General features: G+C 44.8%; 1 protein-coding gene across 1 annotated transcript in view; it reads left to right on the top strand.

Moving 5' to 3' along the window:
- lrrk1 (leucine-rich repeat kinase 1) overlaps positions 1-18,626 on the top strand; it is a 197,640-nt gene that overhangs the window by 149,472 nt on the left and 29,542 nt on the right. Inside the window, 7 exon segments of the mRNA XM_073032977.1 lie at positions 1,655-1,795; positions 1,797-1,933; positions 3,642-3,813; positions 5,742-5,911; positions 6,047-6,186; positions 8,383-8,632; positions 16,076-16,245. Of these exon segments, the coding sequence (XP_072889078.1) occupies positions 1,655-1,795; positions 1,797-1,933; positions 3,642-3,813; positions 5,742-5,911; positions 6,047-6,186; positions 8,383-8,632; positions 16,076-16,245 (1,180 nt within the window).

The following is an 18,626-nucleotide window of genomic DNA, read 5'->3' as shown; positions in this document are numbered from 1 at the left end:
AAAAGGCAACAAAGTGGGACACATTCAAGGAGTATGTCAGGCAGACAAAAATAAATGGACTGTACAGGGAAGGGAAAAAGCTAATAAGTCAAGGTGCAGTTTCAAAAGCAGTGGTCCGACTCAAAAGTTTTTGTAAGTAACATGGCTGAGAAAGCTTCCGATGTGTTAATCTGGCAGATACTTGAGAAACGTGACTTGGTTTTAAGCTGGAAGAGAGTTCAAAGAGCTTCGGGAAAGTTGCAAGCATTCGGCTTTTGTGAGTACAAAGAACCAGAATCTACTCTGCGTGCACTAAAAAGCCGCTTGTAAAAGTGGATGCAAAGACCGAAGCCCAGCTAATGAATGGAAGGCCAAAAAGAAAGGAGTCAGTGGAGATACAAAAACAGAGTATTTGTCAGGTGATGTTCTGGATGAGGAAACCAAGAGGAGAGATCAGATCGTAAAGGGAGCAATAGAAGAATTAACAAGAGAATACTCCAGTGAAGTAAATGGACCTTCCCAAGATCGAGATGCAACAAAAAAAAAAGAGAAAGGAAAGAGAAGTAAGTTATCCAGAGCTGTCAGAACCACTTCCTGCAGACTCAGGATCAACTCTCCTACAACCACCACGGAGAGGCCCCAGAAACTGAGATTGTTTCACAGCCTCAAGTCTCACCTGTGAAGTAGAGTGACCCACCCATCAGGAAAGATGTTATCCCTCAAGAGTAAGAATTCTCCACAGTGCTTAAATCTTTAGGTCTGAATTGGACAATTTAAAAATTTACTATGCTGTGGATGTCTGTGTATTGTGGTTGTATTATATAGTATACAGTGTATATAGTTGAGATGCATTCCCTTTTGAGTTGAAGTTTATAGCTAAGTAGTTATAAACTTATGTTATGTATTTAATATTTACATAATCTTATATGCAATTGTTTGTTTAAATCATTTATTACGGGTTATATGTGAACTGCATACGTCATCATGCTACCATGAGATACGCGTGCACCTCACTTAAAGTAAAGAACCAAGTTTGATTCGCATTTTGAACTCCCAATGTCTAATGTTTAATTAGTTGAACGTTTTGGAGTTACAAAGCATACTGTTTTGTTGTACATGTGACAAATAAAGCTCATCGTTGTGTCTGAAGAGTCACAGGGATTTATAGCAGTGAGGCCAAGCTGATCATGAACTACCTTCCTTCGCTGTAATCCAACCTATCATCCCCACGTTTCTATCAGCTCCCCACCGACCTTCACACTGGGACAGTTTACAAACAGTAATTCACTACCAGCCTGCGCATTGTTGGGATGTGGGAGGAAACCGGATCACCTGCAGGGTACCCACACAGTTACAGAGAGAGTGTGCAAATTCCACACAGACAAGACCAGAGGTCAGGACTGAACCGGGGCCTCTGGTGCAGTGTGGCTGTGCCACTGTGCCTTCTGCTAAGTAAGAAGCCCATATGTATTCAATTCTACACCTCCCTCAAGTTCTTTAATATTTTAAATATAATTTCCTTCATTCTTTTTGAACACCTACAAAATAAAATTCATTAAGTCCTTAAATTAAAACCATTGAATTCTGATGAAAAGCATCCATTGCATGGAAGAAGATGATAAAATATCAAAGTTATCAAACTAAGATTATTCTCATTTATGTCTCTGTTTGGCAGCTCTTGGCTTCCCTTATTGAGACAGGAGCAGTGCTTCATTTCCCAGACACTAGCCACGGGCTTCGCAATCTGTATTTCCTGCATCCGGTGTGGTTATCAGAATGCTTGGAGAGAATTATTAACATCAAAGCGTCCCGCTCTTTTTGCCACAAACGGAGTGATACAGGTGTCGGATCTAAGGAAACTACTTGACGGAACTGGCTTCACAGAGCAGACTGAGGAGCAATATTTCCAGTTCTTAGCCAAATTTGAGATTGCGCTTCCAATTGCCAACAACAGGTAGGTCATTCTCTCATCTTTGCGCAGACAATTAAAAATAAATTTGTCGCCAGTAGCATTGGTATAAATAAGTAAACTGCAAATTGATCATAGTTTGGGTTGGATTCTAGCTTACCAGATCACCAGTGCTTTTGAATACATTTTCTTCATTTTCAAACATGAAATGCCAAGTTCTCACTTTATCACTTTTCATTTGCACTATGAAAAACCAATACATGGGAAACATTATCGTTTAAGGTCATTAAGAGTTTTCTATATTATACTTGATTAATGGAAAGCCAATTAATGCATTATGCTTTGATCATTAGTGGATGAATGAGCTAAGATTTGCAAAAGGACATTTGATGATGTGCTGCATCAAAGGTTATTGTGGAAAGTAAATGGTGAAATATTGGAATGGACAGACAATTGGCTGGCAGACAGAGGAGGCATAGATCAGTCTTTATCTGGTTGCCAAGATGTAATGTGTGATGTGCTGATGCTGGGGCCTCAGTTCTTTACAGTTGGAATGCAGGATTTCAGTGAAGGCATATTGTTATATAGATATGGCTGCAAATTTGCAAATGACAAAAATGGTAGCTGGGAAAATCAGCTGTGAAGAAGACATTAGTTGAAATCAAAGAGATATAGATAGGTTAAGCAAGTGGGGGAAGATCTGGCAAACGAAGCATTATTGAAAATACGGAATTGTTTATATTGGCAGGAAGAATTTAGAATAAAAGAAGAATTTGGTCTTAATGTTAAGATACTGCAGCGATCCACGATGCAGAGGGATCCACCGCAGGATTTGCAAATGGCTAATATGCAGTTAAGAAGTTAATTGGGGAAAGCAAGCAGAATGTAATCAATTATTGCAAAAGGAATTACATACAAAGGGAGGGAGCCTCTGCTTCAGTTATAAAAAGAATTTGTGAAAGCACATTTGAAAGAGTACATTGGTTTCTTAATTAAGGAAGAATGTTCAGGAACAGAGGTGGCAAACCAACGGCACACGTGCCCAAGTGGCAAATGTTTTGTTGGCACGCAGTATACAGTGCAGACCCATGATCCTGTAACCCCCACCCATAAAAAGATGCACAATGATTATCTTTACTGCCACATGAAGCAGGAAATTTTTTAATAATTTAATAATTTTTTGAACAAGTTTTCTAAAATGCTTTGTTTAAATCTGTCTGTCACACTTTGATTAATAGTAAAACATTACATACAGTAAATAAGCAACAGGATTCATTCTTTCTCCTTAAAAAAAGTTCATAATTATCATTATTATTTCAGTAATCAATGATAATCTATGCTCACAGATTACCGTGGGATGCAAGAGGGACCTTTTAGAAAATTATTGTCAATTTGGGGATGTGCTGTCCAAAGATTCACCATCCTTGTTCAGGCAAGCTTTGCTCTGTGATGGCTGAGTTCACTTATGAAGGTTATGAGAAAAACGGTAGTAAGCATATTATATTTCCTTTGGTAGGATAGTGGAGAACAAGGTGTCACCAATTTCAGAGAAAGATGAAGTGATTTTTCTCTCAGAAGTAATGAGTCTTTGGGAAAACTCTTCCACAAAGCGCAGTAGAAGCAGAGACAGTCCTTTTAAGGCAGAGATAGACAGAGGTTATTACACACTGAGATGGGGTTTGGAGCAGTCATTTCTATAGGAATACAGTGAGTGTGTCCCAGGCTGATACGTGCAATGTGCCTTCCTTCCCAGTTACCTCCTCCCACACCTGTTGCCATCCAAACCGGGATTCGACATCAGTAACCTACTAAGGAAGGGAACCAACACCGTCGAGAGACTTTTCAAGATGAGTTTTGTACCCATTGGTTTCTGGCAGCGCTTCATCGCCCGTATCTTGATCAGCCTTTCGGAAATGGACACACAAGTATGACATCTCCTCCCCTCCTACTCCCTCCCCTCCATTCCTGCATCTTCCCCCCTCCCCCCCTCTCCCCTTCCCCCCTCTCCCCTTCCCCCCTCCCCTTCCCCTCCCCCTCCCCTTCCCCCTCTCCCCCTTCCCCCTCTCCCCTTCCCCCCTCCCCCTTCCCCCTCCTCCCCTTCCCCTCTCCCCTTCCCCCCTCTCCCCTTCCCCCTCTCCCCTTCCCCTTCCCCCCTCCCCTTCCCCCCTCCCCTCCCCCTCTCCCTTCCCCCTCCCCTTCCCCCCTCTCCCCTTCCCCCCTCTCCCCTTCCCCCCTCCCCCTTCCCCCTCCCCCCTTCCCCCTCTCCCCCTTCCCCCTCTCCCCTTCCCCCTCCTCCCCCTCCCCCTCCCCTTCCCCCCTCTCCCCTTCCCCCTCTCCCCCTTCCCCCTCTCCCCTCCCCTCTCCCCCTTCCCCCTCTCCCCTTCCCCCTCTCCTCCCCCCCTCTCCCCTTCCCCCCTCTCCCCCTCCCCCCCTCCCCTCCCCCTCCCCCCCTCCCCCTTCCCCCCCTCTCCCCCTTCCCCCCTCTCCCCTTCCCCCCTCTCCCCTTCCCCCCTCTCCTCCCCCCCTCTTCCCCTTCCCCCCTCTCCCCCTCCCCCCTCCCCTTCCCCCCTCTCCCCCCTCCCCTCCCCTCTCCTTACGCACTGTATCCAATAAATAAATAAACTCTGCAAGTCAATCAAAAGACACTGAGCAGTGACGGTTTAAAAACTGAGTGCAGTTTTCCAGCACCTTTGCTTAGTACGTTGACCCGGATTAGCCTTGTTTCTGTGAAGTTGCAGAGGATTCCGGCAAAGTCAGCGATAGCACTAGGCAACAGATTGTTTTGAAAGTGTTTCCCCTCTGAGCTTTTTCTTTTGTTTATGATAGACTGCTTGAAGCTGAGCACAAATATAATTTCAGACGACTTGTATCACGTAGGAATTTGAAGAAACAAGAAATTAACTTTTATTGAATTATAAGCATTTGATTGCTTAACGGTGCTGACGCTTTGCAAAAGTTCAACTAAGCTAAAGTGTAGTGTTGATAATTTTCATTTGTACTCAGTGTCCAGCAATAATCAGCCAGCATTGATGGATTCCAGTTGTCCTGATGCCATTTCCCCCCGACCGCAATGTCCTGGTGAAACTTTTCACCACACTCGTCACTGACAGTGCCCAGATTTGCAGGGAAGAAGTCTAAATGGGAATACAGAAAGTGAATCCTTAGTGACATGTTGCACTTCATGGTTTTGTATGCTTGAAGCATGTTGTCAACCAGCTACACTTAGTTGGTGCTCTGTTGTTGCCAAGAAAATTTTCAACAGCATTCTTAAATTCCTTCCATGTGATTTTCTCTGGACCCGCTATAAGTTCATCAAATTGCCTGTCATTGATGGCCTGTTTGATTTGTGGACCAACAAAAATGACTTCCTTAATCTTGGCATCAGTTATTCTGGGAAATATCTAAATCCTTCACAGATTTCTAGAGCCTTCCTAAAAGCCACCTTGCTGTGCAACATCTGCTCTGCCTAAGCAGGCCCAGGCAGGCCTGGACAAGATAGAAAGCTTCTCAGCTTGCATTGTCCTGAATTAACAAAAATAGGCGTTTTCAAAAAATGGTGCCTGATTGGGAAACTCCATGGTCAGCACTTCAATATTCGTAAGATAAACCCAAAAGTATTAAGGAAGCAAAATCTTTGTTGCCCAGTGGAATTTAAAGGCAAGGGAGTGTGTGGGCACACACGGTGCTGGGGTTAATAATCACGTTTCATTTAGAGCCCCTACCTCTCTACTGAACCCTGACCACCACGCCTCCACAACTTAGTGTGGAGGCCATTTCCTCTGTATCAGTAGCTGTGTGTGCCAAACAGGTCCTGCCTTTAACCATTAACCCTTCCATCTGCTCTCTTGACCAGCTCATTGAGAATGAAAGGAACCCAAAGCGAGGCCGGGGCAAACGGGCTTCTGTTTACAGCTTCACGGGGTCGCAGCGTCGCAATCGCTGCAGCACTTTCCGAGTAAGAAGAAACCAAACTATTTACTGGCAAGAAGGTTTGCAGTTGAACTACGAAGGTGGGAGTCTAAGGTAATCGTCTTAATGGTCATTGTGGGCTAACTAAACGTCGGTCGGGTCATGAAGCCCGGGGGCTTCCTGTGGCTTTTGAGAACCTGACGCGGCCCAGCTCGGCTTAAACCCGAGTACCTCTCTTCCTTCTTGCAGTGTGGAGTCGTCAGAGGTGAACTGGAAAAGGAAAAAAAGTGCAGGAATAAAAATCACGTGCCAGTCGGAAACACGGGATTTCTCAGCGGTTGCGTTCATCACTGACCACGTCAATTCCCTGATTGATCAGTGGTTTCCAGGTAAGAACCTTGGCTTTGACATAGCAGCTCCCTGTGATGTTCTCAAGCTCATGAATCTGAAAGTCTGTGAGATCAGTGACTCTCCACTCACGTCTTGGCCTGTGCTTCATTTCGGCATGAGAGAGGGATGGGTGAGACATTAAACCAAAGCCATCATAGGTTCTGTGGTGTATTTTCAGTTTCCCAGGCATCCAGATAATGGTTATTTCTTGGTCCCCGGTATTTGGTCATTGGAATTGTATCAATGACTGTTTGGGGCTCAGCTGGGATATGTGGACATTTCTGTGAAGATGCAAAGTTTTAGAAAGGTTACAGAGGACATTCACCGGGATGTCATCAGGAAGGCACTACTTCATCTCTAAGAAAGTGTAGAAATGTTAGGAATGATGGCTAAGAGTGGATCTAATTGATGTTTTTGCAATCATGCAAGGCTTTAATGGAGTGGATGCGGAAAAATAATCTTCCAGCAGATTGTTCAGCAACTGCTTGCACTGAATTCAAAATTGGCAAAACATCTCCAAGAGGTTTTTTGTTTTTGTTTATTAATTGTATTCATATGTTGATTGTTATTTTATGCTGCACGAGATCTGGAGTAACTATCATGTTGTTCTGCTTTCCACTGGTGTCCTGTAGGACGATGCTCACTCGATTGCAGAGTTCTGGAATTGTCTCCCATTGCTGGTTCCATTAATGGTGTGGAAAGGGATTTGCAGAACTACTCAACCATTAGAAACGAGAGAGTTATGGATGAAGATTGGGGTTGTAGGGATAAGCACAACTTCTCTGTGAAAGAACCAGCACAGGCTCAAAAGGCCTGCTTTTCGGCAGCTTTCCTGAACTAGATAATTATCACACCTTACATTGATTTTTAGCAGAGCTTCGACATGGTGGGCTGGTCAGTAATGATGAGGATGACAAAGGAGCAAAGGGAAATGATTGATGCGTGTTTTGTGACTGTTGCAGTGTTACCAGTCGGTGCTTTGTGTAGTGTATGGAGATGCTGTCGCCTCGCAGATCCAGTGACCCAAGTTCGATCCTGACCTCTGGTGTTATCTGTATATGATTGTATGGGTTTCCTCCCAAAGCTGCCTGGTTGGAAAGCGAATCGGCTGTTGTAAATCACCACCAGTGTAGGTGGTCGTACAGGAATCAGTGGAGTGGGGAGATGATCAGGATGTGAGAGAGAATGTACGTGGGAATTGGATTGCTGACAGCCACATAGACTGATGGGCCAAATAGACTATTCCGTTGTTTCAGGGAAACATCTAAAGTGAAATCTTACAGATAATTTCTGGAGCATGTTAAATGATTATGCAGATAATGCAAAAATTGTCCCTGTGCTTGACCGAGAGGGAACCTTTAGGCTGCTGGAAGATCTGAATGGTCTGGTGAGTTGGAGAGAAAAATCAGAAGTGGAATTTAAACCAGGGTGTGAGATAATGCACTTAAAGATTATGGTAAATAAAGAAAATAATATGGGTAGTAAGTGGGAGGAGGATGAGCTCTGTGAAGGAATAGAGAAATCTTGGACCCCATACCCACAGTTCCTGGTCAATTTGATAGCTAACAGTGTACAGAGAATATTTTATTACCCAGTGCATGGAATACAAGGGCCATATAATGTAAGAATTATATACTGTGCGCAGTGCTGCCCGCAGTTCTGGTTACCCCATTATAGGAGAGATGTGATTTATCTGCAGACGGTACAGAAGAGTTCCATGAGGTTGGTGTTAGTGCTGCGACATTTTAGCAGTGAGGCAAGGTTAGGTCATCTGGGCTGCACTGGAAAAGTGGAGGCATCACTGAGGTGTGTGTAAATATGAGGAATCTTAGCAAAAAGATTAAAAAAACACCTTCTCAATCAACATTAGAGACTGACATTAAACCCTGTCCTTGCCAGTGCCAATCTCATCCTGAAGTGGATGTTCCTGAGTCCAGACCAGTTCCCTGTAGAAGGAACCTAACCAGTCCAACCACCTTGTTCTTTTGCCGCAGTCTAGCAGTTTCTTTACCGAATGTGAGAGAGACATAAGTATTTAAACCTACATTTTGTTTCTCAGTTGCCTCTAATTGAAATCCCTGACTTATTTTGGCTCCTTGCAGCTTTGAGTCTTTCTATTTTTGTTTTCTCCCTTTGTAAATGCGAGACTCTGTAATTACCACGATTCTAAGTTTAACCCCTTGTGTGATCCGCAGCTCTTACTGCCACTGAAACGGATGGGGCTCCCCTGGTTGAACAGTACGTCCCTTGCCCTCACTGCAGTCCGACAACCACCAGGGAAGCACAAACCCACTTCCAGGGACAAGGTCTCCACTACTTCAGCATGGAGGACTGCTTGCTCACTGCCATCGAACACATGGACATTGAGTGCCCGAACCACCCGACGGCCCCAGTGCCTCTGGACGAGTTGGTTCCTGAGATCTTTATGACTGATTTCCCTGCCCGGTAAGGACAAGAGTTGGAATGAGCTCAGAAAAAAGATTTAATAAAATGTATGGGGATCAGGGATACACAAGAGTTAGAGAAGAGAAGGAAGTGCAGATAGAAGAGAAGAAGAGGAAGTGCAGATTGAAGAGAAGAAAAGAAAGTGGGGATGGAAGTGGGGATTGAACAGAAGAGAGAGTGGGGATTGACAGAAGAGAGGAAGAGGAAATGGAGATTGAGAGGAAGGAAAGTGGAGATAGAAAAGAGAGGGAAGTGAGGATTGAGAGAATGAGGAAGTGGGGATTGAGAGAAGAGAAGAAAATGGGGATTGAAGAGAAGAGGAGGAACTAGGGATTGAAGAGAAGAGAAGAAGAGGAAGTGGGGATTGGAGAGAAGAGGAGGAAGTAGGGATTGAAGAGAAGAGATAATGAGGAACTGGGGATTGAGGAGAAGAGAAGAAGAGGAAGTTGGGATTAAAGAGGAAGTGGTGACTGAAGAGACAAAGAAGTAGGGATTAAAGAGAGAAAGTGGGGATGGAGAGAGGAGAAGAAGAGGAAGTGAGGATTGAGAGAAGGGAGAAGTGAGGATTGAGTGAAGAAGAGGAAGTGGAGATTGAAGAGAAGAAGAGGAAGTTGGGATTGAAGAGAAGTGGAAGTGGGGATCCAGGGAAGAGGAGGAAGTGGGGATTGAGAGAAGAGGAGGAAATGAGGGTTGAAGAGAAGAGGAGGAAATGAGGGTTGAAGAGAAGAAGATGGTGGGGATTGAAGAGAAGAGAAAAGGAGTAAGTGGGAAAAGGAGAAAAGGAGTTGTGAAAGTGGGAAGGATCTTTCAGTTGGATGAACACATGTCCTTCGACTCATTGCCTCCGTGCTGACTATCCAGCGCCCATTTTACACTAATACTGTATTCTCCCTGGATTCCCATCAGCCTCACCCAGATTGCCCCACTCTAGGGGCAGATTACGGTGGCTGTTTAACATACTCATTTCAGAGGATGTGGATGGAAACAGGAGCACCGTGAGGAAGCCCACACTGTCACAGAGCGAACATGCAAACTCCACAAAGACAGCACCTGAGCTGAGGATTACACCGGGCCTGCTGGAGCAGCGAGGTCGTGGCTCTCCCAAATTGCCACTCTGCCCCTCTGTAGGAGGAGTATGAGAAGAGAATGGCAGCTGGTAGTGAGGCAGATTGAGGGGAGGTTAAGAGGAGGGGCTTTTGAATGCAATCACTGGGTGGAATGTTGATATAAAGGGAATGGTGGACTGTGTCGAGGGAGTGGGAGAGGAGGGGAGGGTGTACAGTGAATGGAGAGGAGGGGAGGGTGTACAGTGAATGGAGAGGAGGGTGTACAGTGATTGGAGAGGAGGGGAGGTTGTACAGTGATTGGAGAGGAGGGGAGGGTGTGTTATGAATTCATCCCCCTCACAACTGGCATTCCGCTCAAGGCCTGGGTTCCCCTCACAGTCACATTCCCCTCACAACCGGCGTTCCCCTCACGGCCCGCATCCCCCTCACAACTGGCGTTCCGCTCAAGGCCTGCGTTCCCCTCACGAATCGCATCCCCCTCACAACTGGCATTCCGCTCAAGGCCTGCGTTCCCCTCACAGTCACATTCCCCTCACAGTCACATCCCCCTCACAACTGGCGTTCCGCTCAAGGCCTGCGTTCCCCTCACAGTCACGTTCCCCTCACAACCGGCGTTCCCCTCACGGCCCGCATCCCCCTCACAACTGGCATTCTGCTCAAGGCCTGCGTTCCCCTCACAGTCACATTCCCCTCACACCCGGCATTCCCCTCACAGTCACGTTCCCCTCACAACCGACGTTCCCCTCACAGTCACATCCCCCTCACAACCGGTGTTCCCCTCATGGCAACGTTCCCCTCACAACCGGCGTTCCCCTCACAGTCACATTCCCCTCACAACCAGCATTCCCCTCATGGTCACATTCCCCTCACAACCGGTGTTCCCCTCATGGCACCATTCCCCTCACAACTGGTGTTCCCCTCATGGCCCGTTTTCCCCTCACGGCCTGCGTTCCCCTCAGGCCTGCATTCTTCTCACTACTCACACCTCCGTCTAGCTAGTGCTACAACAGCAAATGTGGATGCATTACACTGATGATACAAGTGACAGAGACTGAAGAGCTTGAACTCTTACACCAAACCTCACTTTATCACAGCTTCCAACACACTTGTCACAATCTCTCAACCCAAAAATAACTTGTTTATTCTTCTATTTTCTATATGTAAGCTAATCCTCGTATTATACCCAATCCCTGTGTTTTATGTAATCATGTTTAATTATCTCTTGTGTGCCAGCTTCTAGAAATCCCAATACACCACGTCCACTGGTTCCCCGAATCGATTCTGCTTGTTACAACCTTATGGGACTCTAAAAGATTTGTCAAATGTGTTTCCCCTTCATGCTGATTCTGTACAATTCAGTTGGAATTGCAGTATAAACGTTGTGTGGTAACTTCCTGAGATAGATAGATAGATAGATAGATACTTTATTCATCCCCATGGGGAAATTCAACTTTTTTTCCAATGTCCCATACACTTGTTGTAGCAAAACTAATAACATACAATACTTAACTCAGTAAAAAATATGATATGCATCTAAATCACTATCTCAAAAAGCATTAATAATAGCTTTTAAAAAGTTCTTAAGTCCTGGCGGTTGAATTGTAAAGCCTAATGGCATTGGGGAGTATTGACCTCTTCATCCTGTCTGAGGAGCATTGCATCGATAGTAACCTGTCGCTGAAACTGCTTCTCTGTCTCTGGATGGTGCTATGTAGAGGATGTTCAGAGTTTTCCATAATTGACCGTAGCCTACTCAGCGCCCTTCGCTCAGCTACCGATGTTAAACTCTCCAGTACTTTGCCCACGACAGAGCCCGCCTTCCTTACCAGCTTATTAAGACGTGAGGCGTCCCTCTTCTTAATGCTTCCTCCCCAACACGCCACCACAAAGAAGAGGGCACTCTCCACAACTGACCTATAGAACATCTTCAGCATCTCACTACAGACATTGAATGACGCCAACCTTCTAAGGAAGTACAGTCGACTCTGTGCCTTCCTGCACAAGGCATCTGTGTTGGCAGTCCAGTCTAGCTTCTCGTCTAACTGTACTCCCAGATACTTGTAGGTCTTAACCTGCTCCACACATTCTCCATTAATGATCACTGGCTCCATATGAGGCCTAGATCTCCTAAAGTCCACCACCATCTCCTTGGTCTTGGTGATATTGAGACGCAGGTAGTTTGAGTTGCACCATATCACAAAGTCCTGAATCAGTTTCCTATACTCCTCCTCCTGTCCATTCCTGACACACCCCACTATGGCCGTGTCATCAGCGAACTTCTGCACATGGCAGGACTCCGAGTTATATTGGAAGAGAGACTCTAAACTTCCCCTCACCCCTACACTATTTAGTTTAAAGACTGGCGGATGTCATTGGTGGGGAAGACAGAAATCTGTTATGGTTGAACCCGGAATCTGATGGACCTGTGGACCATTCTTAGTCTGGCCTTTGCCCTTTGACCTGTTTGGCAAGGGTGACCCTCCCAAGATCCAATCATGAGGTCCTGACAGCAGCGAAAATAGTTCTCTGGGTCCTTGAGGCATGCAAACCTCCAAACCATGACGAGGTTGTACTCTTGATGGGGAAGTTTGTGCCTTTAACCAATGATGTATCTTATCCATGAGGTTCAGCTTGTTTCTGCAGTCTTATGTGTAGTGCTTTGTTAAACGTTTCCTTAAAACCTTTATGGAGGACTATTGTAATTCTTTCATATATCTTTGTAATATCAACATATTAATTTAGGGTTCTCAGGCAAGACCTGCCATTTACAAATAATGATTGTCTTCCCGAAAAACCCATCATTTTTTTCGCCTGATTATTATTTCTAGAACTTTAGTCAGCACTAAACTGACCAGCCTGGCAGTGACCAGGGAGGGACCTCTGAACAAGGACCCTTTACAAAACGCTGGTCAGGCCACAAACACAGTTTGTTTCTGATCTCATTTAATGTACTTTTAAGAAGGTGTAAAAGATTTCCTGGAATCGTTCCACAATGAGGGATTTCAGCCACACCTGAGGTTGTTTGCTGTGGAAAGGGCTGAAGGAGATTACATTCTGGCAATCTAATAGGAAAAACGTGAGGGAGTGAGATTAACTGCAGGACCATAGGGAAAGTGTGAGGGAATAGGAGTTGTACCTATTGTGTCTGTTGTGTGCATATCAATTAAATAAAAGCACACACACAAGAGATGGCTTTAATGGGTGTATTCACATTGCAACCAGAAAATGTCTATGCACGTGCATGGACAACAGATCAACATGTAGTGCTGAGGGGGGTGGTCATTGCTCCAAAAGAAATTGATCCATACATTACACTTCCTCCCCCTTTAGATTAATGCAATATATAACCGTATATGTACAAAACATTCACTTTCCCTTTCATAAACCCATGTTCCAACTAAACATGTTTCACAGTAACAGTCCACAGTTCTAAAGGTTCGGTCTTTTGGGTGGTGCTCCGTTTCTTTCAGGATAGCACCTCTGGACCTGTAGATTTTGCGGTGTCACGTTGCTGTCAGTGACATGATCATCACCGAATGGCAAGTCCGGTGGCTGTAGTGCATCCATCTCGTTGGATGCAGTCGACTCAGGTGTGTTCTTCGGTTGACCATCCAGTATCTGGTCCACACGATGTCCCCATGTCTGATCTCCAACATCCACCGTGTACATCAGTGGTCCAGTTCTTGTAGCTGTCCTACTGGTGTCCACTTGTCACGCACTGGGACTTCTTGTCCAACCTTGAAGCTCCTTGCTGCTTCACTTGGCAACTGGCTGCACTTTCCTCTGTAGATCTGGTTTCAGGAGGTGTATGCGAGACCTCAGATTCCTGCTCGTGAACAGCGATCCAGGTCATCGCATGAACAGAGTTCCGATACACAAAAAGGATGTTGTTCACTTTGTGCTGTAGAGAAATGTCCACCTTGTCCATCATTTTAATGGACTTCCTGAATGTTTGGATAAACTTTCCAGCTAACCCAATTGTTGCTGGTTGGTGAGGAGCTGAGCTGAAATGTCTGATGTCATTTTTCTTCAGAATCCTCCTGACGTCTATTGTGGTCCGTTGTCACTCACAATTTGCTCTGGTCAGCCATTTATGGCAAAGATAGTCCTCAGAGCGGAGACAGTCTTCACTGAGGTGGTTGACTTCACTGGTTTGACCTCCAGCCACTTCGAATGAGCATCCACAGCAATCAGAAACATGGAGTCCACGAATGGCCCAGCAAAGTCAATATGTACTCTTTGTTATGACGATTACGGCTACTCCCAAAGGTGTAACGGTGCCTCTGGGGTGCATTTTGAACTTCTTGGCATCCCAAAGAGCTTTTTGCCAAGTCTTCAATCTGCCTATCTATTCCCAGCCACCACACGTATCTCCAGGTAAGACTCTTCATCTGGACTGTACCCAGGTGTCCTTCAAGCAGATTCTCTAACACCCTAGTGCACAGGTTAGAGGGAACCACAACAGGTGATCCACACAACAGCGTTCTTTGACATGCCAACAATTGGTCCTGTCTTACTGAGAACTCTGGGTTACCATAGCTAGCCATCCTTGCAAGGTGATTTCATAGACTCCGGGACTTAGGGATGCCGGGTCATTCCTTGTTTCCCTTTGTATTTTGAAGTTTGTTACCAGCAACTGGTCCACCAGTGCGGTGTGGAACACTTTTGCTGGGTCACGGTATGAAGACTTTTATTCTTCAGTTGCCAGTAGTGGAAGACAGGATTAGCCATCAGTGTTGCTGTGTTGTTTGGTCTCAGTACCTCCTTGTGCAGTTGAATCCTCAAGTTCCTCACTTGCAGATCCCAGTCAGTTCCTCCATCATCTCCATCAGCACAGATGCGCCACAAGGCTGTGTGCTTAGAGCCCTGATCTACTCGCTTTACACATGACTGTGGGGCTAAGCAGAGCTCTGATGCCATTTTCAAGTTTACTGACGACACCACTGTTGTTGGCTGAATCAAAGGTGGTGATGAATCAGCATACAGGAGGGAGATTGAAAATCTGTCTGAACGAGGCCATAACAACCACCTCTTACTCAATGTCAGCAAGAGCAAGAAGTTGATTATTGACTTCAGGAGAAGGAAGCCAGAGGTCCACAAGTCAGTCCTCATCTGAGGATCGAAGGTAGGGAGGGTCAGCAACCTTAAACTCCTCAATGTTATTGCTGAGGACCTGTGCTGGGCCCAGTCTGTGAGTGCAATAAGGAAGAAAGCACAACAGCACCTCTACCTCCTTAGGAATTAGCAAAGATCTGGCATGACATCTAAAACTCTGAAAAACTTCTATAGATATGTAATGGAGAGTATATTGACTGGTTGCATCACGGCCTGGTATAGAAACACCAATGCCCTTGAATGGAAAATCCTCCAAAACATAGTGGATACGGCCCATCCATTGCGGGTAAAGCTCTCCACACTATTGAGCACATCTACATGAGGCATTGCCGTGGGGTGATGGGGGAGCCCTATCATCAGATCCCCCTACCATCCAGCACACGCTCTCTTCTCACTGCTGCCATCAGGGAGAAAGTACAAGAGCCTCAGGACTCGCACCACCAGGTTCAGGGACGGTTATTAGCCCTCAACCGTCAGGCTCTGAAGCAAAGTGGATAACCACTCAACTTCACTCGCCCCTTCATTGAAATGTTCCCACAACCAATGGACTCACTTCCAAGGACTCTTCATCTCATGTTCTCAATATTTATTGCTCATTAATTTATTATTATTATACTTATTATTTCTCTCTTTTTGTATTTGCATTTTGTCATCTTTTGCACACTGGTGGAAAGCCAAAGTTGGTGTGGTCTTTCATTGATTCTATTATGGTTATTGTGGATTATTGAATATACAGAAGATAATGAATCTCTTGGTTGTGTATGTTGACATATATGTATTTTGATAATAAATTTACTTCAGGCTTTTTGAAGATGAGATATAATATCTTTGATTAGAGGTTAAAAGATCAGTAGAATATCTCTAATTAGAAAGTTGAATCTAAAGAATAGTTCTAATATATCTTCATGTGTTGGCCTGAAGAAAACTGATTTTGCACGGTGTGTGTTTTCAACTGCATGCAAAGGTGGTGGAGGCAAGTTCAATGTAGTCTTGGGAGGAATTGGATGAATCTGTCGTGGGAAACAATTTTCAGGCTCAGAAAGAAAGGTCCGGGGGTAGGAGTGGTAGAGAGCTGGTCCGGTTGCAGCAGAAGGCTCTCTTTCTGACCTGTCCTGTAACTATTCTGTAATTCAAGCTGATCTGACCCTTCAATGCTAACACAATATAACTAGATAGCATCTCCTACCCCATCGTGTGTTTGAAGTATAAGCAGTTTACTGCAACGTTCTTTTTTGTAACCATGTCTACTACTGTTTAACAGGTTGTTTCTAAACGTGAACTACTTGGAACAAACTGAAGGTACAGACCATGTCCTGGGACAAGGAGGTAGTGGTACCACCGTGTACAAAGCAAAGTACAGAAAACTGCCCATAGCGCTCAAAAAGTTTCACTTCAAAAGTTCTCAAGTACAACCAAGTAACCTTCGCAAGGGTAAATACTTTGTTAAAAAGTCTTCCTAATGAATGTGATCCCAGGTATTGAGTTTTTACTTACTTATGTCAGCGTGATTGGCGAACCAGAGGAAAAGATCTATGACTCTAAAAGCTAGAACAGTTATGCGCCAAATCATTTGCAGTTAATGCTTTCCATATTCTCTCACCTCTGTTCGTCATTCAGTTAGGCCGTCAAGCTGGGTGTTCACCCAGGAGAAGCATCAGGATGCTCAACTGATTCAAAAAGGCAGTTCAGATAGTGCTTAGCTTTTTGCTTAGTTTAGTTGTAGGTGCGTCTTAGAAGAATTTCACGAGATTAAAATCCCACAAACTTCACTATGGTTTTATTAAGTCATTTCTGGTCGTTTAAAATCACAGGTGGAGTTCTCAACACCTTTACTAAAATCTCTAAACTTATCTTCAGCAGTAATAAAAATGGACGCACCTAGCCACATCAAGGAATAATAGTAAGCAGTATATAAAACGAAACATTTTTATCATTTTGACTGTAAAAGTCATTAAAATTTGAAGAATTAGTACATAGGTTACAGACATACATATCCCGTAAAAGCACAACAGGAAAGTAATCCTTCCACAGCTGACAAGAAATGTTAAAGATGGTAGTAGATCAAAGAAAGGGACTTATAATGTTACCAAACAAGCAGCAACCTGAGGATTAGCAAAGTTTCAGAACTCGGCAAAGCAACATCACGATACTGAGGAAAGAGAAATTCCAATACAAGAGCGATCAAGTGAGAAACAGAAAACAGATTATAAAAGCTTCTTGTGGAAAAAAGGAAAGAGTAACAAGTACTAATGTGGGTCCTTTACGCTCTGCGGTGGAAGATTTGTATGAGGGAAAGGCAGAGAACTTCAAGAAATATAAAGCAACACACAAAATCCCAGAGGAACTCAGCAGGTCAGGCAGCATCTATGGAAAAAAGTAAACAGTCGACGTTTCAGGCCAAGATCCTTCTCCAGTCCTGAAGAAGGGTCTCGCTCTGAAATGTTGATTGTTCATTCATTTCCAGAGATGCTGTGTGTCCTTCTGAGCTCCTCCAGCATTTTGTGTGTGTTGCTTTGGATTTCCAGCATCTGCAGATTTTCTCGTGTTAAAGAAAGGAATGTCTAATTCCATGGAGAAGATACAAGAATCAGGAAATGGTGGAGAGCAGGAAGTCTCGAGTGTCTGCAGAGATGAAAGTCAGCTGTAACTCAAAAATGGTGTTGGAAAAATTAATGGTGCCAAGAATTTTTAGAGTCGTGGAGTAATACAGCTTGGAAATATGTCCTTCAGCCCAACTAGTGCATGCTGACCACGGCATCCTCCCTGCTTGTCTCAATCGTCTTTGTTCAGCCGAGAACCCACCAAGCCCCTCCCCTCCACGTACCAATCCAACTGCTTTTTGTACCCATCTCAACCTAGTCCACTGGAGGCTCATTCCAGGGATACTCACTATCCTCTATGTAAAGGAGTTTAATCTCTCTTCTTACCTTGTATCTCTGCCTCTCAATTTGGACTCCCAAACCCTGGGGAAAAGACTATGGCCATCCATCTAATCTGTACTTCTGTGAGGTCACCCTCCTTCTCCTACAGTCCAAAGAATATAGATCCAGCAAGATCAACCTCTCCCTATAACTCAGACCCTCTAGTCCAGATAGCATCTTTGTAAATCGCTTCTGTATGCTCGCCAGTCTGTTCTATAACAGGGCAATCAAAACTCTACACATTACTCCAAGTGCAGCCTCACCAGTAACTTAAATTGTTGCTGTGCCTCTCCATTGGGCGGCAATCTTTAGCATTTATCTGTTTTTTTACGAGGCCAAATTCCCAGCTCAACGCTTAACCCAGCGTGGATGGAAAGCATGCCAGGAGTCAGCCGGATTCGAACCTGGGACCACTCACCTCAAAGTCTGGTGCAGGTGCCACTACGCCATCGGCCAGCTAAGCAACTTTAACAGCTGCACCATAATGCCCCACCTCCTAAATCTGGTGCCCTGATTGATGCAAGCCAGCATGCTAAACAACTTATTCACCAAAACTCCCCAGGGCCTGGTGATCTGTGTATCAGAAAGGTTTTGCAGAGCAGGTTTGTATAGATGCTGGACGCACTTGGTTATCTTCCTCCAAAACTGTAGAACTGGGGGAAAGAGGAAAGGGAGAGAAAACTAGGAACGATTGACGATCAGGCTGATACCAGTGGTAGCAAATGCTGGAATTTATTGTAACGGATTAGTGTTGAGGCATTTAGAAAATATAGATAATGGCTAGACAGAGTTAAGCCCAATTTGGTGTGTAATGTAGAGAAACAGGTATTGGCATATTCTCCTGATTCCCTAGTATCAATATTTAATTCTGCTATTGAAGCACCACCCTAA

This window comes from Hemitrygon akajei, chromosome 30 (assembly GCF_048418815.1).
Source record: "Hemitrygon akajei chromosome 30, sHemAka1.3, whole genome shotgun sequence".
NCBI lineage: Eukaryota > Metazoa > Chordata > Chondrichthyes > Myliobatiformes > Dasyatidae > Hemitrygon > Hemitrygon akajei.
The sequence above is the reverse complement of the archived record's forward strand: the minus strand, read 5'-3'. Positions and strand labels throughout refer to the sequence as shown.